Here is a 23,996-nt window from a genome sequence, read left to right as displayed (position 1 = left end):
AGAGTTTGAAGACTAATTTAAGTGTATAGGCATCAAAAATGCGTTGAGGACTTCAAAACTATTGAAGTGAGATTCATATAGATAAAATAGATCAAGGTTAGTTTTAGTCTACGCAATAACTCATAAAAACCATTACAAAGAAATTCCTCCTCATGATACCGTCGTAATATAGCAATGACCTATATAACACAATAACCCAACAAAGTTAAAATAAACTGTACACGCATGAACGCATGACTTAAAAAATAGAAAATAATCCATACAGGAACTATATTCTTAGTACTAGTTGAACAAAATAACTAATAATGTATATTTCACGTCCTAATTAACTTGATATATTAAATATTATATTGTTAAAATATCCGTAATAGGTCAAAATTTTTTAACATTCTGATTAAAAAGGACGAACGACACCAGAAATAGCAAGAAAAACAGAAAGAAAATAAAAACGTACAACAGTTAAAGCTCTTTCCGTGTTCGACAATTTGTTTTTTATTAAGTAAATCATTAAAAAAAAAACCAAAAAATACATACATTTTGAAGAAATCTCATATCACAAGCTGCACGTCACAAGAATGCTTAAACTTACAGTAATTTAATAAGCTACATACGAAATCATAAGTTCCAACAATTTTCGTCTACCAAAATTATTAATTACAACAATTATATCGCAAAACTGACCAAAAAATGCGAAAATTTATAGAAAACATGTTACACCAAGCTGTATGCCACTCATAATAAATAAAAATTGAATAATATTACTTCGTACTTATCAGACTTATAAGTTCTAATACTTTTTGTCTTCCGAAATTATTAATTACAATAATTATATCGCAAAAATGACCAAAAAATGTGGAAATTTAAAGAAAATTCATTATCACAGGCTGTACGCCACTAATGCTGCGCAAAAATTCAATAATATTACTTTGTACTTGTAAAAATTATAATTCCCAACAAGTTTTGTCTTCCGAAATAATAATTTACGAGTATCACATCGTAAAAATGACTAAAAAGTACGGAAGATTTCGGAAAACTTACTATCACAGGCTGTACGCCACTGAGAATACATAAAAATTCATTGACATTGTACTTGTAAGACTTGGAATTATTAGATACGAGTATTACATCGCTAAAATGACTAAAATTGCGGAAATTTAGTAAAAATTTGATATTACAGGCTGTACGCCACTAATGATGCATAAAAATGAAATAATATTACTTTTTACTAGTAAAAATTATAATTCCCAACAAGTTTTGTCTTCTGTAATAATTATTTACGAGTATCACGTCGTAAAAATGACTTAATAGTACGGGAGATTTCGGAAAACTTACTGTTACAGGCTGTACGCCACTGATAATATATAAAATTGAATTAATATTACTTTGTACTTGTAAGTCTTAAAATTATTAGATACGAGTATAAGATCGTTGAAATGACCAAAAAGTGCGGAAATTTAGGAAAAATTTAATATCACAGGCTGTACGCCACTAATAATACATAAAAATTAATTAATATTACTTTGTACTTCTAAGACTTGGAATTATTAGATACGAGTATTATATCGCTAAAATAACCAAAAAGTGCGGAGATTTAAAGAAAATTTGATATTACAGGCTGTACACCACCGATAATATATAGAAATTGATTAATATTACTTCAAGCTTGTAAGTCTTGGAATTATTAGTTACGAGGATTACATCGCTAAAATGACTAAAAAGTGCGAAAATTTAAAGAAAATTTATTATCACAGGCTGTACGCCACTGATAATACATAGAAATTGATTCATATTACTTTGTACTTATAAGACTTGAAATTATTTATTACGAGTATTACATTGCAAAAATGACCAAAACGTGCGGAAATTTAGGAATAATTTGATATTACAGGCTGTACGCCACTAATAATGCATAAAAATTATTTATTATCACTTTAAACGTGTTAGACTTATAAGTTCTAAAACTCTTTGTCTTCCAAAATTATTAGTTACATGGATTATATCGCAAAAATAACCAAAAACTGCAATAATTGAAAGAAAATTTATTATCAAAGGCTGTACGCCACTGATAATGCATAGGAATTAATAACTATTTCTTAGTACCTCTAAAAAATATGAGTTTTATAGTCTTCCGTCTTCTGAAATCATTAATAACGAGTATTATATCGCGAAAATGACCAAAAAAAGACGAGAATCAAGGGAAAATGTATTATCCAAGGCTGTACGCCTCTGACAATGCATAGAAACTCATTATTATTACTTTGAACATGTTTAAGTTTTAATTTTGAACAATAATCTTCTTCCAGAATAATTAATAACGAGTATTACACCACAAAAATGACTAAAAAGTACGGAAATTTAGAAAAAACTTCCTATTACTGGCTGTACGCCACTATTAATGCACGAAAATGTATTGATATTACTTTAAATCTATGAGCGTTATGAGTTTCAACAATTTTCGTTTTCCGGCATTATTATTTACGAGTGAAATATCGCAAAAATGACCGAATAGTGCATAAGTTCAGGAAAAAATTTGCTATAACAGAATGTACGTCATTGATAGTACAAAGAAATTCATAAACATTACCTTAGTTCTATAAGAGTTACAAGTTTCATCAACTTTCGTTTTTCAGATTTATTCAGTACGAGATTATATCGCAAAAATGACTGGAAAATACGAGAATTTAGGAAACATTTATTATTATAGGCTGTACACCACTGATAATACATAGAAATTGACTAATATTACTTTGTTCTTATAATCGTTCTAAGTTGCAACCATTTTCGTCTTACGAAATTATTAATTATAAGTACAATGTCGCAAAAATGACTTAAAAGTGCGGAATTTAAATAAAATTTATCATTACGGGCTGTACGCCACTGATAATGCATACAAATTTAATAATATTACTTTGTACCTGTAAAAGTTATGTTTCACATCAAGTTTTGTCTTCCGGAATAATAATTTACGATTATTACGTCGTAAAAATGACTGAAAAGTACGAAAATTTACGGTAAACTTTCTATCACAGGCTGCACGCCACTGATAACGCATAAAAACAATTAAATATTTCTCAGTCTCCATTAAAGTTAAAAGTTCCAACACCTTTTGTCTTCTGAAATTATATATTACGAGAATTATATCGCAAAATAGACAAAAAAGTGCAGAAATTTGAGGAAAATTTATCATTACAGGTTGTACGCCACTGTAAATAAACAGAAATTTTTAATCACTATTGGGTACCTATAAGAGTTATAAGTTCCATTAATTTTCGTCTTCCGGAATTATTAATTACAAGTGTTGTAACGTAAAATAAGCCATATAGTAGGTTATTTAGAAAAAATTCATCATCACAGGCTGTCCGCCACTGATGATGCGTAGAAATTAATGAATATTACTCGGTAATTATGAGAGTTATAAGTATCAGCAATTTTCGTCTTCCAAAATTATTAGTTACGAGTATTATATCGCAAAAATGACCAAAAAAAACGGAACTTTAAAGAAAGATTATTATCACAGGCTGTACGCCACTGATAATGCATGAAAATTAATTAATATTACATTTTACTTATAAGCGATATGAGTTTCAAGATCTTTTGTCTTCTGAAATTATAAATTATGAAACTTATATCGCAAAAATTCATAATTATTAATTACAAGTATTATATCGCAAAAAGACAGAAAAAGACGAGAATTCAATAAAAATTTATTATCAAAGGCTGTACGCCACTGATAATGCATAGAAATCCATTGAGATTACTTTGTTCTTGTTCAAGTTTTAATTTTAAACAATAATTGTCTTGCAGAATAATTAATAACGAGTATTACATCGTAAAAAAACGCAAATTTAAGGAAAAATTATTATCAAAGGCTGTACGCTACTAATAATGCACAAAAATGTATAAATATTACTTAAAACCTATTAGCATTATGAGTTCCAACAATTTTCGTCTTTCAGCATTATTAATTTTGAGTGAAATATCGCAAGAATGACCAGAAAGTGCGGAAATTGAGGTGAAATTTATTATTAAAGGCTGTACGCCATTAATAATGCATAAAAATTGATAAATACTACCTTAAACTTATAAGCGTTCTGACTAACTTTGATTTTCGTTTTACGGAATCATTTATAACGAGTATTATATCGCAAAAATTATCGAAAAGTGTGGAAATTCAGGAAAAATTTATTAGAACAGGCTGTACGCCACTAATAATACATACAAATTAATTAATATTACTTTGTTCTTATGAAAGTTAACAGTTTCGACAATTTTTGTCTTTCAGATTTATTAAGTACGAGGATAATATCGCAAAAATGACTAAAAAGTGCGAAGGAAAAATTCATTATTGTGGCTGTATGCAAGTAATAATGCGTAAAAAATGATCATTACTACTTTGTACTTATAAGTATTTTAAGTAACATTAATTTTTGTCTTCCGAAATTATAAATAACGAGTATTATATCGCATAAAAAACCGAAAAAGACGGTAACTCGGAAAAAATTTTTTATCACAGACTGTACGTTACTGATAGTGTATAGAAATTATTTGATTTGACTTTGGGCTAATAAGCAATATAAGTATCAAGAATTTTTGTCTTCTGGAATTATTGATTACGAAATTTATATCGCAAAAATGACTGAAAAGTGCGGAAATTTCGGGAAAATTTACTATTACAGGCTGTACGCCACTGATAGTCCATAAAAATTAATCAATACTACTTTAAACTTATAAGCGTTTTAAGCTACATTAATTTTTGTTTTCTGAAATTATTAATTTCGAGTATTATATCCCAAAAATAACCGAAAAATGCATAAATTTAAGAAACATATATTATAACAGGCAGTACGCCATTAATAATACATAAAAATTAAATAATATTACTTTGTTTCAATAAAAGTTAAAAGTTTTGACAATTTTCGTCTTCTGGAATTATTAATTACAAGTATTATATCGCAAAAATAAAATAAAAAGACGAGAATTTAGGAAAAATTTATTATTACAGGCTGTACGCCACTAATAATGCATAAAAACGATTAAATATTACTTAGTTTTTATAAAAGTTAAAAGTTTTGACAATTTTCGTCTTCTGGAATTATTAATTACGAGAATAACATCGAAAAAATGACCATATAGTTAGGTTATTGGAAAAAAATTTATTATAACTGGCTGTACGCCACTGATGAAGCGTAAAAATCGACGACTATTACTTAGCACTTACGAGAGTTATTAGTTTCAGCAATTTTCGTTCTCTGGAATTATAAGGTCCGAGTATTATATCGAAAAATGACCAGAAAAAAGGAAATTTAGGAAAAATTTATTATCACAGGCTGTACGCCACTGATAATGCAAAAAAATTAATTGATATTACTGAACCCTCATAAAAGTTGTAAGTTCTAATACTTTTTGTCTTTCGAAAATATTAAATGCGAGTATTATATCGCTAAAATAACCGAAAAAAGCAGGAATTTAGGAAAATTTATTATTACAGGTTGTACGCCACTGTGAAAAAATAGAAATTTATAATCACTATTGACTACCTATGAAAGTTATAACTTCCATTAATTTTCGTCTTCTGGAATTATTAATTACGAGAATAACATCGAAAAAATGACCATATAGTTAGGTTATTGGAAAAAAATTTATTATAACTGGCTGTACGCCACTGATGAAGCGTAAAAATCGACGACTATTACTTAGTACTTACGAGAGTTATTAGTTTCAGCAATTTTCGTTCTCTGGAATTATAAGGTCCGAGTATTATATCAAAAAATTACCAGAAAAAAAGGAATTTAGGGAAAATTTATTATCACTGGCGTTACGCCACTAATGATGCATAAGAATCAATCAATATTACTCAATTCTTATAGAAGTTATAAATTCTAATACTTTTTGTCTTTCGAAAATATTAATTACAAGAATTATATCGCTAAAAGGACAAAAAAATTCGTAAATTTGGGAGAAATTTATATTTACAGGCCGTATGCCACTGACAATACATAGAACTTTATTAATATTACTTTGTACCTATAAGGCTAGGAATTATTTATTACGGGTATTATAATGCAAAAATGACCAAAGAGAGCGAAAATTTAGTAAAAATTTATTACTACAGGCTGTACGCCACTGATAATGCATAGAAATTTATTTAATATTACTTCGTACTTATAAGCAATATAAGTTTTAAGAATTTTCATATTCTGGAATTATTAATTATGAAATTGATATCGCAAAAATAACAGAAAAGTGCAGAAATTTGAGGGAAATTCACTATTACAGGCTGTACGCCACTGATAATTAATAAAAATTAATCAATACGACTTTCAACTTATAAGCGTTCTAAGCTACATAACTTTTGTTTTCTGGAATTCATAATGACGAGTATTATATCACAAAAAAAACCGAAAAGTACGTAACTTTAAGGAAAATTTATTATTACAGGCTTTACTCCACTAATGATGCATAAAATTTAATCAATGTTACTTAATTTTTATAAAAGTTTTAAGTTCTAATACTTTTTGTCTTACCAAAATATTAATTACAAAAATTACATCGCTAAAATGACCGAAAAGTGATAAAATTTAGGAAAAATTTATTACTACAGGCTGTAGGCCACTGATAATGCATACAACTTTATTTAATATAACTTCGTTCTTATGAGCGATGTAAGTTTCAAGAATTTTTGTTTTCTGGAATTATAAATTATGAAATTTATATCGCAAAAATGACCGAAAAGTGTGGAAATTGAGGGGAAATGTATTATTGAAGGCTGTACGCCATTAATAATGCATTAAAATTGATAAATACTACCTTAAACTTATAAACGTTCTGACTTACATTGATTTTTGTTTTACGAAATCATTTATTACAAGCATAATATCGCAAAAATAACCGAAAAGTGCGTAAATTTAGGGAAAATTCATCTAAACAGGCTGTACGCTATTATTAATACATAGAAATTTACAAATATTACTTTGTTTTTATAAAAGTTTAAAATTTTTTTAAAATTTTCATATTATCAATGACGAGTATTATATCGCAGTAAAAAACGAAAAAGACGGAAATTTAGGATAAATTTATTATCACAGGCTGTACGCCACTGATAATGCATAAAATTTAAATAATATTACTTTGTACCTGTGAAAAATATGTTTCACATCAAGTTTTGTCTTACGAAATAATAATTTACAATTATTTTATTGTAAAAGTGACTGAAAAGTACGGAAATTTATGGTAAACTTTCTATCACAGACTGCACGCCACTGATAATGCATAAAATTAATTAAATATCTCTCAGACTCTATAAAAGTTATAAGTCCCAACACCATTCGTCTTCTGGAATTATGAATTACGAGAATTATAATGCAAAATAGACAAAAAAGTGCGAAAATTTGGGGAAAATTTATCATAACAGGTTGAACGCCAATGTAAATAAACAGAAATTCATAATCATTATTGGGTCACAGGCTGTTTGCCACTGATAATACGTAGAAATTAATGATTTTTACTTGATTCTTATGAGAGTTATAAGTTTCGTCAATTTTCGTTTTCTGGAATTATTAATTCCGATTATTATATCAAGAAATGACCGAAAAAAAAGAAAGTTTAGGAAAAATTTATTATCATAGGCTGTACGCAAGTGATAATGCGTAAAAAATAATTATTACCACTTTGTACTTATAAGTGTTCTAAGTAACATTAATTATTGTCTTTCGAAATTATCAATTACGAGTATTGTATCGCAAAAAAAACCAAAAAAGACGGAAACTCAGAAAAAAATTTTCATCACAGGCTGTACGCCACTAATAGTGCATAGAAATTATTGAATATGACTTCGGGGTAATAAGCAATATAAGTTTCAAGAATTTTTGTCTTCCGGAATGATTAATTACAAGTATTATATCGCATGAATAAAGAAAAAACACGAGAATTTAGGAAAAATTTATTATCAAAGGCTGTACGCCACTGATTATGCATAGCAATTTTTTGACATTACTTTGTACTTGTTAAAGTTTAAATTTCGAACAATAATCGTCTTTTAGAATAATTAATAACAAGTATTACATCATTTAAATGACCGGAAATTTAGGGAAAATTTGTTATCAAAGGCTGTACACCACTAATAATGCATGAAAATTAATCAAAATTACTTTGTTCTCGTAAGCGATATAAGCATCAATAACTTTTGTCTTCCGAAATTATCAATTACAAGTATTATGTCGCAAAAATTACCGAATAGTGCGGAAATTCAGGATAAATGTATTATAACAGGCTGTACAACATTAATAATACAAAGAAATTTATGAATATTACTTTGTTTTCATAGAAGTTACAAGTTTCAACAGTTTTCGTCTTCCAGATTTATTCAGTACGAGTATTATATCGAAAAAATGACTAGACAGTACGAGAATTTAGGAAACCTTTATTTTCTACGGGCTGTAAGCCACTGATAATATATAGAAATAAATAATTATTATTACTTTGTACTTATCAGACTTATAAGTTCTGAGACTTTTTGTCTTTCGAAATTAACAATAACAAGAATAACATCGCAAAAATGACTAAAAAGTGCGGAAATTTAGAGAAAATTTATTATCACAGTCTGTACGCCACTTATAATGCGTAAAAACGATTAAATATTACTTAGTTTTTATAGAAGTTATAAGTTCCAACACTTTACATCTTCTGAAATTATTAATTACGAGAATTACATGGCAAGAATGACCAAAAAGTGCAGAAATTTAGGAAAAATTTATCATTATAGGTTGAACGCCACTGTGACTAAAGAGAAATTTATAATCACTATTGACTACCTTTCGAAGTTATAACTTCTATTAATTTTCGTCTTTCGGAATTATTAATTACGAGTATTATATCGCAAAAATGGCCATATAGTTAGGTTATTTAGAAAAAATTTATTATTACTGGCTGTACGCCACTGATGCGTAGAATCGACGATTATTACGTAGTACTTACGAGAGTTATAAGTTTCAGCAATTTTCGTTCTCTGGAATTATTGGTCCGAGTATTATATCGAAAAATGACCAGAAAAAAGAAAATTTAGGAAAAATTCATTATCACAGGCTGTAAGCCACTGATAATGCAAAAAAATTAATTAATTTTACTGAATTGTCATAAAGGTTGTAAGTTCCAATACTTTTCGTCTTCCGGAAATATTAAATACGAGTATTATATCGCTTAAATAACCGAAAAGTGCTAAAATTTGATAAAAATTAACCAAAACAGGCTCAATATAGGCTGTACGCCACTAATGATGCATAGAAATTAATCAAGATTACTTTGTACTTATAAGCGATATAAGTTTTAAGGATTTTTGTCTTCTCAAATTATTGATTATAAAATTTATATCGAAAAAATGACCGAAAAGTGCAGAAATTTAGGAAAAATTTACTATTTCAGGCTTTACGCAACTCATAATCTATGAAAACTAATGATTACTACTTAAAACTTATAAGCGTTCTAAGCTACATTGACTTTTGTCGTCCGTAATTATTGAAGACAAGTATTATATCGCCAAAATAACCGAAAAGTACGGAGTTTTAAGAAAAATTCATTATAACTGGCGTTACACTACTGATGATGCATAAAAATGAATCGATATCACTTAATTTTTACAGAAGTTATAAGTTATAATACTTTTTGTCTTCCGAAAATATTAATTACAAGAATTATATTGCTAAAATGACCGAAAAGTGCGAAAATTTAGGAAAAATTTATAATCACAGGCTGTACGCCACTGATAATACATAGAACTCTATTAAAATTACTTTGTACCTATAAGGCTCGGAATTATTTATTACAAGTATTATAATGCAAGAATGACCAAAGACTGCGAAAATTCAGGAAAAGTTTATTACTACAGGCTGTACGCCTCTAATAATGCATAGAAATTTATTAAATATTACTTCGTACTTATAAGTGATATAAGATTCAAGAACTTTCGTCTTCTGGAATTATTAATCATAAAATTTATATCGCAAAAATGACCGTAAAGTGCGTAAATCTAGGGAAAATTTATTGTTACAGGCTGTCCACTATTAAAATGACATAGAAATCCATTACTATCGCTTTTTTTTTATTCAGGTTAAGAATTTTGACAGTTTTTGTCTTCTGGATTTATCAAGTACGAGGATCATATTGCAAAAATGATCGAAAAGTGCAAAAGTTTAGAGAAAATTCATTACTATAGGCTGTACGCCACTGATAATGCACAGAAATTAATAAATATTTCTTAGTACTTATGAGAATTATTAGTTTCAACAATTTTTGTCTTCCAGAGTTATTTATGACGAGTATTATATCGCAAAAATGACCGAAAAAGACGATAATTTAGGAAAAATTAAATATCACAGGCTGTACGCAACTGATATTGCATAGAAATTTAATAATATTACCTCGTTTTTGTTAAGGTTATAATTTTTAACAATAATCGACTTTTGAAATAATTTATAACGAGTAATACATCGTAAAAATGAATGAAAAGTACGAAAATTTAGGGAAAACTTCATATCACTGGCTGTACGCCACTGATAATTCAAAAAAATTTATGAATAATACTTTGTTTTTAAATAGTTTACAAGTTTTGAAGATTTTTGTCTTTTGAATTGATTAAGTACGAGGATTTTATCGCAAGAATGACTATAAAGTACGAGAATTTAGGAAACATTCATTATTACAGGCTGTCCGCCACTGATAATACATAGAAAATGATTAATAGTACTTTGTTTCCATGAAAGTTATAAGTTTTAACAATTTTTGTCTTCCGAATTTATGAAGTACGAGGATTATATTTGAAATGACCAAAAAGTACAGACTTCTAAGGAAAATGTATTATTACAGGCTGTACGCCACTGATAATACATAAAAATCCATTATCATTACTTTGTATTTATGAAAGTTAAAAATTTTGACAACTTTCGTCTTTCGGATTCATCAAGTACGAGGATCATATTGCAAAAATGACCGAAAAGTGCGGAAATTTAGGAAAAATTTGTTAATACAGGCTGTACGCCACTGATAATGCATAAAAATTTATTAATATTACATTTCACTTATTAGCGATATAAGTTTCAAGATGTTTTGTTTTCTGAAATTATAAATTATGAAACTTATATCGCAAAAATGCTATTCGAAATTATAAATGACGAGTTTTATATCGCAAAATGACAAAAAAAGACGAGAATTGAGGGAAACTATATTATCAAAGGCTGTACGCCACTGATAATGCATGGAAATTCATTGATATTACTTTGTACTTACAAGACTTATAAGTTTCAACAACTTTTGTCTTTTGAAATTATCAATTACGAGTATTACCTCGAAAAATGACCAAAATTGCAAAGATTTAGGAAAAATTTTATATTACAGACTGTACGCCACTGACAATGCATAAAAATTAATTGATATTACTTTGTTTTGACAAGACTTATAAGTTTCAACCATTTCGCTTTTTTGGAATAATTAGATACAAATAATACATCGCAAAAATGACCAAAAAGTGCGGAAATTTAGAGAAAATTTATTATTACAGGCTTTACGCTACTGATAATACATAGAAATTGATAAATATTACTTTGTACTTATGAAATTTATAAGGTCCAACAATTTTTGTCTTCCGGGATTATTAATTGCGAGTATTATATCACAAAAATGACTGAAAAGTACGGATTCTTATGGAAAATTTTTTATTACAGGCTGTACGCCACTGATAATGCATAGAAATTAATAACTGTATAAACTACCCGTTGAAATTTGGCACCGCAATATGTTTAGTTTCAAAGGTAGATTATCTTTGATTGTGTCCCTATTCATGGAATTATCTTTAAAATTGGTGATTTTTCTTATGTATAGTAAAACTTTTCTTGTGAATTTATAAATATACATAAAATATACAACAACTACAATTTTTTTATCAAATACGTTGCACAACAAATACAGGAATTTTCATGTTCCATAAATTAGGACACGTTCCACAAATATGTACATTTACCTTATGTGCAGTGAGGAGAAACCGCTGTATGTATATATAGTAGTATAGCTGAGCCAAGCAATGTCTGGTCCCACGCGGTCGAGCAGACGCGGTACGGCGACTTGTTTTGTTATACAGGTATTACGGATACATTTATACATGTGATTGTCTCTGCGTGCACGCGTTTGACGACGTATTAGGATATTTTATGTTGATATTTCTGCTACGGATTTCTCTTCGTGTAGGTATAGACTTGTTACCAGTAAAAATACACAATAGCCGCAATATCTTTTGCTGCATTCATATGCATACATGTACACACGCGTCGGCTGAATTATGAATGAAAGTGTATCATATATATAGTATAGACCCAGCTGGTCGAGCTGCTCACCAGCCAGCAGCAACAGCACTGTAATGTATATGTACATGTATATGTGCAAAGGTAGGAGACTGAGACCACCTGAGCATATCGCAAAGTTATGTCAGTTTTTAGAAAGTCACTACCAACGCCGAGATCCCAGACGTCCCATAAAAAGCTTCGCTTTAAAAAAGCAATTAAATTTTTACAAAAATTGGGACAGAGTGTGTAAAAAGAAATGTATCGGTAGAAGTGAATGATTATAAGCAATTTAAGGCGTAAGCGAAGAGGAAAACAGTGTTGGGATAAATTTTTAGCACATTGAAATCAATAGATTCATATCTATAGACAAGTACAAACAATACCTAAAAAAATTTCAAAGTCCTGTATGTGCTGCCTTAACAGCCAGGGGATGAATGTTTTTATTTCACTAACGTCTACACTTTGACAGCCATCAACTATGTTGACAGCAATAAGAATTAAAAATTTTGCTTTGGTCTTTCAATGTTGTAAAGGACGTTTCTATAAGATTTTTTTAGTATACTCTGGCGTAAAGGTTGCATTTCCGTCATGATTTCAGGCTGACAATTCATACATTCCCGTCCACTCAAGATGCTACTGCACAGCTCTCTTCTAGTAACTTTTTCAACTACCACAAATAATGTATGAATACGTTAACAATTAAACAGATTTTATGATCAGCAAGCTCTAATAATTTTTTTTACTGCAGATGCAGTGGAAACAAGTCTCCTATGGTTCGTAATTTTTTAAAGAATTTTTTAACGTAGTCTTTAGGTTTAAAAATCGCCAATCTGAATAATGTGCCGTAATAGTAGCGTTTTTGGCAATATAGACCATGGAGCCCATATGGTAAAGGGTTTGATTTTTTTAATCATTTTATTGAAATCAACAATGAAAACATTCTCTGTAAAGGCAATTACGTTGATTCAATCACACTATTTACTAAATGCTTCATAAGCCACTTCATTTCCAGCACAAGACTTTTAAGGCAATAAATTAGAACCAATTAATTTTTTCCCTTCTTCAAAACTTCTAGTGATGGCTTTTTCTGTCTCTTCTTCTAAATCAGATTCTTTTGAAGAGGAGATTTTTCCTACCAGTAAGAATAATTTTTATAAAACCAGGTGTGGGTCTTAGGACCCCCGACAGATGTGAAACATTCAAGAATATGTTACTGAACTTAGTGGTATTTGATTGTCTATGATAAAAAAATACTTATTTTTTTCACTCTAAATAATCTTTATTTTATATTTTTACATTTTGAAGATAGTTTATTTACAAATATGTATTTTAATCAGTGAATATTATAGATTAGGAAAAAGCAATTATTAAATTGTTTTCACATTTTTTAATTTATTTTATATACACAACGAGAACAAGAAAGAAGAATAATACACGGTAAAGAGTATCCATATTACCTACCTACATATAAGTACATACATATGTTTAACAATACGTTCATGTGTATTACTTTCTCTGTCCCTTTATCTTTTTTCGGATGCCTGTGCATAGTTACGCACGTGCGCGAATTCCATTGACTCTTTACTAAAGACGGGTTAACATGAAGTTTGAGTAAACACACCTGGAAGACTTCGCGAAAACTTTGCATTATGGTCAATTATTATTTATATTTTAAAATAATCCTGTTTAGAAAGAAGAAATTTGTAAAAAATGATTTAAAAAAATACTTATTCTAAAATTGAAGCATTATTTTCTACAAGCGCATAATATTGAAAAAAATAATCAAAAAGGCCTACCTGTATGAGTTCAATAGAGAGGGAGAGAGAGAGAGAGAGCGCGCGATAGCAGACGATCAATAGCTCTCTCTGTCTCACTCACGCTTACAGGTAGTGCCAACATGCCTTTTTAATTTTTTTATTAATATTTTCGGCTTGTCCAACACAAAATAAAAAGTGCTTAGTGATTAAAAATTTTTGCCCTACACGATGGTATTTTTACTTTTTTTATATGTTACACCGTTACACAATAGAAACAAAGCGAACATTTAAACCCGATTTTAATATTATTAGACCATTTAAACATAGTTATAACTATTTTATTTGCAATCTGCAGGCTGAATAACATATACCTGATATGAAAAACGCCCTATTATCAATCAATTTTCTAGTTTAGTATTTTTGTGGTTGGTATCCATAAGTAATGAGAACAGAAATCAAATCAGCAACTGCGTAGCACAATCGATAAGATCCCCGACTACTGTTTCAAAGGATTTGGGTTCGATTCTTAAAGTCAATAAAATTTGAAAAAATTTTTAAACACATATGTTATTTGGAATACATATATACATACATGCGTAAATGCTATACATACAATACATGTGTTATTTAACTATACATATACTATATATCTGTACACTGTCCAAAAAAGCCACATATGTACACGACGATATGGTTGTAGTTACCGTATAAACGTGTATATGTATATATATATATATATAGGTATATATATATCCATGTATATATATATATAGAGAGAGAGGGAGAGAGGCAGAGAGATATTCAGATACTTTATTTATTATTAGCTAGGAACTCTAGATCCAAGTTAGTTAAAAGCGTAGTGTGTACAGAAACTAAAGGGTAGATTTATTACACTCTGCTACAAAATGGTCATGCAAATATATAAATTATACAAAAAAGTAATATTAAGTGTAGGTAATATAATAAAAAGGAAAAAAATTATAAAGTAAGAAGAAAATGTAGCTTCTCGACAATCATCAGTATAACTAGATTAAAATTAGTAAAATTAAACATTAAAAATAATGTTTAAAAGAAATATTTTTTTAATTCAACGCTGAGATCAAAATATTTATTAAATCGAGTAAATCACAGGCTCAAAAGTTAAATAGATAAGGCCTCTCAAGAAGAAGCGTGCAGAGTCTATCTCCAAAGCATGGTCTAGAGAAATAAGTTCGAACACACATTGGGATTTTGTTCTATAACTTAGCTGCACTCACTCTAAAAGCAGCTACAAAAAAATCAATCCACGCTGAGGACAGATCAAGATGACACACTCTTGTCACAGATTGCTCAGTTATCCTGAATCCAAAGCAACCCAATAAATAGGATGGTTGTCGTGTCCTAAGTATGGAGGCCAAAAAGGGCACAGCCAGAAATTTTGATCGAACTACAAATGTCATCAGTTTAAACCTACGATAGATAGGTGTCATATGGTCAGACTCTAATGCCTACCACAAAACGAAGGGCAGCATTAATGCACCTGCTGAGCTTCACTGGTAGTTGACTAGATAGTCCTAGATAAAGAGCCGGGCAATACTCTAGGATAGAGAAAACTAGTGCTTTTACAAGCATAAGCTTGGTACATACTGGAAGAAAGTAACCATTTCTCCGTAAGCGTGCAAGTGCCCTAAAACATTTGCCAGCAATGTCAATAGTGTGTAGTCTAAGTATTAGACTTGCATCAAGGGTTACGTCCAACAATTTGAGTGACTTAATACTCGCGAAGGAACAATAATACTATTTTTTAGCTTAATATCTAATATGACTAGTTAAATGAGTTTGGATTGAAAACCGCGCGTGCCAAACCAAGCTACCTTCGACTTATCAGGTTTTGCATATAGTATATTGGAATCCGTCAACTCACCAACATTGTTTAGGATGCTCTTAGCTTTGTCAACGGTGAGGTGTGCCTCAAATAAGGGGCCATGAACATAAGAACAAAAGTCGTCAGCACAGATATGGTAAGAGCAGTCGCAGACTCGTAGATCATTAATAAATAGCGAGAAAAGTTAAGGCCCCAGTATAGAACTTTGAGGCACTCTACTCACTCTGGTTAAGGGTACAGAAGCCCAGCCTCCACGATCAATTAGAATCTGTGATCTCCCCGTTAGGTGAGATCGTATCCAGGAGCAAGCTGAATCTGACAGTCCAAAGGAGATGAGCTTCTCACAGAGCAGATTGATATTCACAAAATCAAAAGCCCGAGACATATTTATTGAGATCAAGAGTGTAATTTCTCGATTGTCTGCATGAGCTAGTATGTCATCAACAATCTTTATCAGGGCAGATTAGGTGCAATGTCCCTTACGAAACCCAGACTGAAAGTTACACAGCAAGTTGCGCATGTTGATATACTCAATGAGCTGTCTGTATGGCAATGTCTCCAAGAGAGAGAGAGAGAGAGAGAGGGAGAGAGAGAGAGAGAGAAAAGGAGGCCATAGTGGTGGGGTGAACCGTAACGAAGGAGCGTACTAGACTTTTTGTTGCATATTTCCCCTCACACGGATGTTCACTGCTCACTATAAAATGTTTCACATAAAAAAATAATAAAAGTTAGGGATATGTAAAAACTGTATAACCTCTCGGGAGAAGCTTATAATAAATGCTAGAATCATCGTCTCTACATATAACAAATTTCACTATGACACATCGTACAACAATTGAGTCAACTTACAAAAACATCTGGGAAAAGATAATCAAGAGCTTTTACTATCCAAGTAATCATAAATGAGTTCAATACTTTTTAAAACTCTAAACGCGCACAAATACTTTGTTGCTATACAAACTGAGAAGTGCATTAAATGTAGATATAGTTATTTTACTGCAGCTGCTGGTCCTCTGAAGTCGCTTAGTTAAAAAACGCATGCACGCGCTACAAGCCACGTATGACTTAACGACTGCAGCAGACAAAATTTCTATACGTACTGAATTTGACTTTTCTCAAAGTTAATTGAATGGTTTACATTTTAAGAGTTACAAACTTCTCACCAGATATGGAGAGAAATCGTATATGCCAGTTGATAGGAAAGAAGCACATCCACGTCCGCATATTTACAATATACACACAAATGGGAGTGTGCTATTTGCCTGCCTCGTGGCGTAATATACTATTACCGTAATTTTAAAGTAATGAGTAGTCATATAAATGAAAGCAAATAAATAAATGTTATCATTATTACAACACTGTATGGCAGACTCAGATTGACACAAAATTTTTTTCGAAATAACAGTAATTTTAGGCTTTTTTGGATGGCTTTTGAGTATCTTCAGAGCCGTGGTGAAAGAGTAAGCTTACTATTAAACTTTTTGAACTTAAAAATAAAAAATAAATAAAAAAACGAACAGTGTAGAAAAAAATCTTGTAGTTAAAACAATTAATACTATAACGCATTAGGTAAAAAATAAATTCACTAATCACAAACACGTACAATTTTGTTCATTTATAAGTAAATAATTTAATAATAAAAAAACACACTTAATCAATCTCTTGCGTGAGTTCTTTTTATTTTGTAGAATTTAAACAGTAAAATTACGAACAATTTGTAATTAAATAAAATCGCTACATGAAATATTTTTGAATAAAATGACAACAGAAGGTAGCTCAAGAACAAAACTTTTTATAAAAAAATGCACCAAATCAATTTTACTTTGTTTGAACAGTACGTATCACACTGAATTTTAATTTAAGTAGTGAAACTTCTAGGAACATTATGATGGTGTAAATAAATGAGTAAGTGGCACAGAACACAATTAGTTGTAAGAGTAAACGTAATGATTTTTTCAATGAAAATACATAACTGTAATAATGTATAAAAATGTTAAAAAACTAAAATAAAATACCTTCAACAACAATTGCAGCTTCAAAGTTGAATTTAAAAAATGTTTGATTAAGGGCCCATCCATAATGTCTAGCAATTTTAAAATAGCCACTAAACTTTTTCTCTTTTGGAGGAATCTCTATTTCACTTTGATCTGGTTGCTGAAAAAAAAAGTAAGACATGTCAAGGTTTGTTATCGTTATAAAAATTAATTCATAAAATATTAAAGAATCAAAGACTTTTTATCTGAAACACTAAATTGGTGTCCTATAAAAAATTTTAGCCTAGGATTCATGAAACAATAAAATCTTTTTAGATTAAGAGGACCAGACATGAGAAACAATGTTGTTTAAGCTGTTGAAAATACTAGGAACTGTATATATTTTGGAAAGGGGATAGAGAATGAAATGTGCAATAGAAACGAGTTGGATAATAAGGAAGTAGCAATTAAAAAGTAGTAACAATAATAATAACAAAAGTAAATAATAATGATTATAATAATAATAGTAATAATAATAACAATAATAATAAAAACGATGATTATTAAAACAATTTTAATAATGTCTTTAAAAAAAGGAAAAAAGTTATAAAAATAAGAATAATTACAATAAACGTAACAAGATCTAAAACATGTATTAAGTGTTCAATTAACTTTGAATGTACAAAATTGTTCTTGCACAAAAAAAACTTAGCGTTTTCTCAATTTTCCTCCATTGCTTCTGTTGTTAGCGAATTCTGAGATCAAGTTTTTAAACAATAACTTATAAAAACTTAGAGAACAGATATTGTGCAATTCTACTTTGTCATAGTACTTCTAATATTTATCAGTAATTCTTCAGGACACTAAAAGACCTTTCAGCACCAACGGACGTCACAGGTATCATATGAAATTGTTTCAGTTGAATATCTGAATTCAAGTGCTAAGTATAAGAGATCCAAAAAAACGAAAAATAATAGAGAAAGGAGTAAACCAAAGTGTGGGGTGTTAGGAACCCTGAACAAAGCAATTTCATAGTTTCTCAGCGATGTATGTGACGATGGAATAAAAGTTTCACAACAGAAATGCACAGAAGGCCAACTTAAGTAGTTGCAAGTAAACATTCCCTAAATGCACTCCTAGCGGGGCCACCCTCTATTTAATAAATTAAGCGTCAGTCGCTTTATAATCCAGCTTAATTAAGACCTTGCAGATTCAACCGTATCGAAGTAAAGCGGAAATTACTCACTTTAACTACCGTGATTTAAACAACTCCGTAAGCTGAGATCGTGGATAAGCAGAAACTGCCAGATTCTCGCGTATTCTCTGACAGCTACCCTCAGTTTTCCCACACGTCCTTTCTCAGCCCTCTCCACACGATTTGAAAAGCCGTTAAATCAAAAATTCTAACCAATCATCGACCAATTGCTTAGTCTTCATCACAGCTCCTATTTTTACCACTTTTCCTACTACAGTAATATTAACGCCTTAGTAAAATTTTCCAAGCAGCGAGCCAATTGAATAGAAAAAAGTTTACGATTCTTCTAAGAGCGACGATCACAAGTATAACTGGTATCACACAATCTAGACATATTGCCACTAACTCTGTGTTTATAATCACTTACTTTTACAACTTCAATAATAAAATATTAGTTTAAAACTAGGCCAATGGCAATGTGTGTTGAGAACTGGAATTTGAATGTGGCTACATTCTGTAACAAAATTGTGGATGAGGTTGTTTCAATTGGCTTTTACTTAGTTATGTGACACTTTAGTAACGATTTGTTGCTTATTTTGAAAAAGATAAGGATTGTCTATTTTCATAAAGGTGCCTTTACCTTGAAGTTGTTATAAAATATTCTTTGTACCTTTATATTAATATTCTAAGCGTGCTATTTTTTTACATCTTTTGTATAAAGAAGACGGTCAAGGTGAAACGAACTTTTAAAGGTGTGTTTGCACATCGACTTATATATTCATACATAAGTGCAGTCTGTCAACAGATTTTGACCTTTTAGAGAAGATATAGTAAACAAAAATACGTGAAAAATTAGAAATTTCCCGTAGAATTTTTGAAGTTTTTTAAAAAATTAAAATTTTCAAAAAAAATCATGTTTTTTTTAGGCTCTATATCTTATAGACACTTGCACTTTCATACTCCTTTTTCTTCTTAAAATTTTCTTGAAATATGGTGTGAATATATTGTTTATTATTGCGCGCTTTTTTAATTAATCGCTGATTGGCAAAAAAACGGTTGAAAAATCGGATACTTTGAAAAAACTCTAAAAAATGATTTTTCTTCGAGAAAAATTTTTATTTTTTTATTTTCGACAACAGTATGAAATAGCTGGTATTATTTTAATAAATTTACAAAAAAAAAATTTTATATCCACGTTTCTTTGGAGCCGAAATAATTTTTTTTTTGGAAATAATCTAGTGCCCTTATCTTTGCACATTAAGGACTGAAATTTTCAGAGTTTTTAGTTTATGTGTACTTGTGAAAAAAAAAATACTACTAAAACATATTCGCTCCCTATTACTTGGAAACTTACTGGCAAGCGAAGCATGCTTGGGGCTCACTTCTTCGCTGGCAGCACCGGTGTGTGGAAGTAGAGGGATTGGGGTGAGGACACTGTTCACGCGCATAGATGTGTAGAAATATTCTCTTTCCATCAGTACCGTGTCGTAGCTTCGACTGCACATGAAGCCTTCAAATGATCATGTCTCTTGAGTGTTATGATGTGTTTTAAAGAAGTAGTTCAAATAAAATTTTAAAGAATCGTCGGTAGACACTTATTGTTAAGTATTGCTTTTTTGGCAAAAAATAAACATTTGTTTAACATATTACTTATGAAAAATTGTCAGTTAATTAAGAAGAAGTAGAACAAGAAGAAGAAGAAGAAGTGCAACAAAAAATAGTCCAAATTGAACTGGACTGGACTGAATGGAAGAGTCAAGTAACGAATCTCTTATGTTCTACAATACATTGCACAGTGTATCTTTACGATTTTTTTTTTTTTTTTTTTTTTTTTTTTTTAAAGTTATAGCTCTTGATAAGAAAATGATATTGGTCGCGTTGGACACGATTAATTTGCAGTTTAACATTACTAAAAAATAAATATTGTTAATATTCAGTTGCGAAAATTAATTCATAAAATTTAGGGGGACCTGGGCATTTATTAGAAATTTTTCTGATATGCTTGTTACAATTTTATTTATGTAACTCGTTTATACTATTAAAATTTTTTTTTTGGAATGTTTATAAACAATACGTTGTAAGAATAGTTTCAGAAAATTTAGAATTTATTTATAAGGAATAGCTTGCAAATTGTTTGAGTGATTTTCTTTCATCCTAAATACGTTTTTTATTTTGAAGAATTACTACAAAGAGTATTAAGGAGGCTCAACACACCATATATAGTCAACAACATGTATAGGTATGGTCATCACCATAGCCATATATATTACTACTTCCACTGCAGAGCATAACAAAAGCTCTGTACGCTCCACGTGGTTTCTGATGTTTACGTCGATATAAAATTTTATTGTACACAAGGATAGTTAATATCAGTCGCTAAACAATGTCTACGAAATTTCTATTATGAGTTAATAAATACTTAAAACAAAAGTTTGCGCATTATGCATAACTACCTATATTCTAAATCATATGGTTTTATTATCAAACTGCACTACATTCTTCCAAAGTGAAGAAATATATTTATTCAACTCATTCATAATAAATTTTTTAATACATTTCTGCTTGGCGCGTTTTTTGTAGACGACATTCTACCTAACATTTCTCTAATCGTGTCTATAAGTGTACTTCAGAAGGAAATATCTCAATAAACTCCGAAGCAACCTATATATTTTTTATGTTTAATTGAAAGAGTGATAGTTAAACTACATGTCTCTAGTTTTTTGTTTATACAGGAAGTGGTTTGAGAGAGTTATGATGAGATTTCTGGTGAAAAAAGTACCGTCTCTATAAGAAACTATGTACAAGATGCTCACTTGTAACGCGTTTTACTAAAAATTTTCTGCAGCAATCTATGCTGAAATTTTTCAGAGGTAAAAAACATACTCATTGACCGTGGATTTTAATTTCATTCATTTCACAAGCACTTCAATGGGTGTGTCAAGCCTCCTTAAAATGCGTTAGTTTTTGTATAATTTCTAAAAATTTTTAATGTAAATTGTAATTACTATACGAAAAATAAGCTGAAAAATTTTCTTTCTTACAATTTTAGATTTTTTAGAATAGAAAAATAATGTTTCCGACCAAATTTAGCATAATTTTTGCTTATTACACTTAAAATATAATTTAATAAATATAATCAATTATTTTACATAAACGGACAGCGAAAAAAACGTGAATAAAGTCACTTTGACTGGAAATTTGTAAACAATAAAACAAAAATTACTAGAATTTTATTTTTTTAGAGGTTACGTTAGCAAAAATCAACTTTAATCAGAGTCATAGGACTGTGACTAGTATACACACATAACTCAATACAAAGTTATCGATCGTACGTAAACATCACAATTTTCTTTAACGAATTATAGCCATATTTAACGCAGACCTAAAAAAAGTTTATTTTACCTTCAACTTCCCTGCCAGGTTGGTGGTGAAAGGGATTTTGTTATAATTTTTCTATGTTCTACAACTCTCTTCGATGCTGATAATTTTTTATCTGTATATGTTATTCCTATTAGGAGCTATAACTTTTTTGAAAAAAAAACATAAAATAGACACACCATGCTTCGTATTGGGAACTTTGTGCTTTCCAATCATATTTCCGTTCCTTATGATTGACTGTAGTCTGTCTTCTTTTTGTGATTAAACCTTAAGGCTGATAATTTTAAAATAAATTTTATTCTAACTTTTTATTACCTGTAAACATAGTATTACTACCAATCATGTTTTAATGTTTAATAAATGTATTTTTAATAAACTTTCTAAACCAAAGTGTAAGATTCGGTGCAATGATTAAGTGATAATATTTAAAATTCAAATCAAGTGAAATTAAGTTTAAATTATTTCAAAGTTTATTACTGTAAATTTGTAAATTTTATTAATAAACGTTAAATTGTGAATCAATAACTTAAAAAAAAACTAGTTCCTACAGGTGTATAGTGTTAACAATAATATGATTTTTATTTATTTATACATAAACTTAAAACATTCTATTTTTAGGTTTTTTGGATAATTACATTGACCATGTCTTGTACTATACAATTAAATGATGTTTATCTAATTGGTGATGATGTGCCACAAATTATTCGTAATAAGTTACCAACAAACAAATAAATGCTGAAAGTTCTTTTCTTTAATACCAGACATATAAAGTGAAGGATAGTATAGCATTAGCGGTCAAAGAAGCTTTGATGTTCTGGGAAAAAGCCAATATACCCACGCAGAAGTTTGGCAGATAATGTAAAAAGTTAGCCAATTTATATGAAGAGTACAGAAAGATACAAAAAAGTGTGGGTGTATCTAGTAATGTGAACCACGAAAAAAATGAACTGCTCAATTAAGCTTGTTATTTGACGTGGCACATGGTGATGTTTTCAATATTGTAACTGATAAACAAAAAGATTTTCTCATGAGACCAGAGATCTATAGAGCCAAAAATATATGTAGCAGATTTTCTAAATGAAATTACATATAATACTCTTTAAGGTTTAGTCAAGTTTTAAAAAATATTTATTATATAAAGATTTGTAATAAAAATTTTATTTTAAGTTAAATAATTTTTCAGATGTAACAAATACTGAAATTTCTTTACGTAAAATGCCGAAAAACATAGTAAATTCGACCATAGTGCTAGAAAGACTGATTTTTTATGAGATGGCTGATGAACGTGGTAAAGTATTTTTTGATAACTTTTTTCTCAGTAACAAAACTTTTCTAGTACTTTAGTTTTAAAAGTATATTAACTGAGTTCTAGATTCATAAGTCACTTTTAAATGTAAAAGGAGATAACTACTTGAAATAAACAGACAAATTTAGTTTTAATTAATAATATTGTAACGTTATCACTAGTGGTTGTCGATACATATTTCATAATTACTTACAGTA

General features: G+C 29.6%; 1 protein-coding gene across 1 annotated transcript in view; it reads right to left on the bottom strand.

The window, feature by feature from the left end:
- Nucleotides 1-23,996, bottom strand: part of Mgat1 (alpha-1,3-mannosyl-glycoprotein 2-beta-N-acetylglucosaminyltransferase) — a 511,064-nt gene that overhangs the window by 210,367 nt on the left and 276,701 nt on the right. The window contains exon 6 of the mRNA XM_014357434.2: nt 17,963-18,101. Coding sequence (XP_014212920.2) covers nt 17,963-18,101 — 139 coding nt within the window. The remainder of the gene's footprint in view (nt 1-17,962; nt 18,102-23,996) is intronic.

The sequence above is a fragment of the Copidosoma floridanum genome, unplaced genomic scaffold (genome assembly GCF_036245765.1).
Source record: "Copidosoma floridanum isolate Cflo_tuat_1 unplaced genomic scaffold, Cflo_Japanese_pri ptg000028l, whole genome shotgun sequence".
NCBI lineage: Eukaryota > Metazoa > Arthropoda > Insecta > Hymenoptera > Encyrtidae > Copidosoma > Copidosoma floridanum.
Note: the sequence above shows the minus strand (reverse complement) of the source record. Positions and strands in the feature narration are given on the sequence as shown.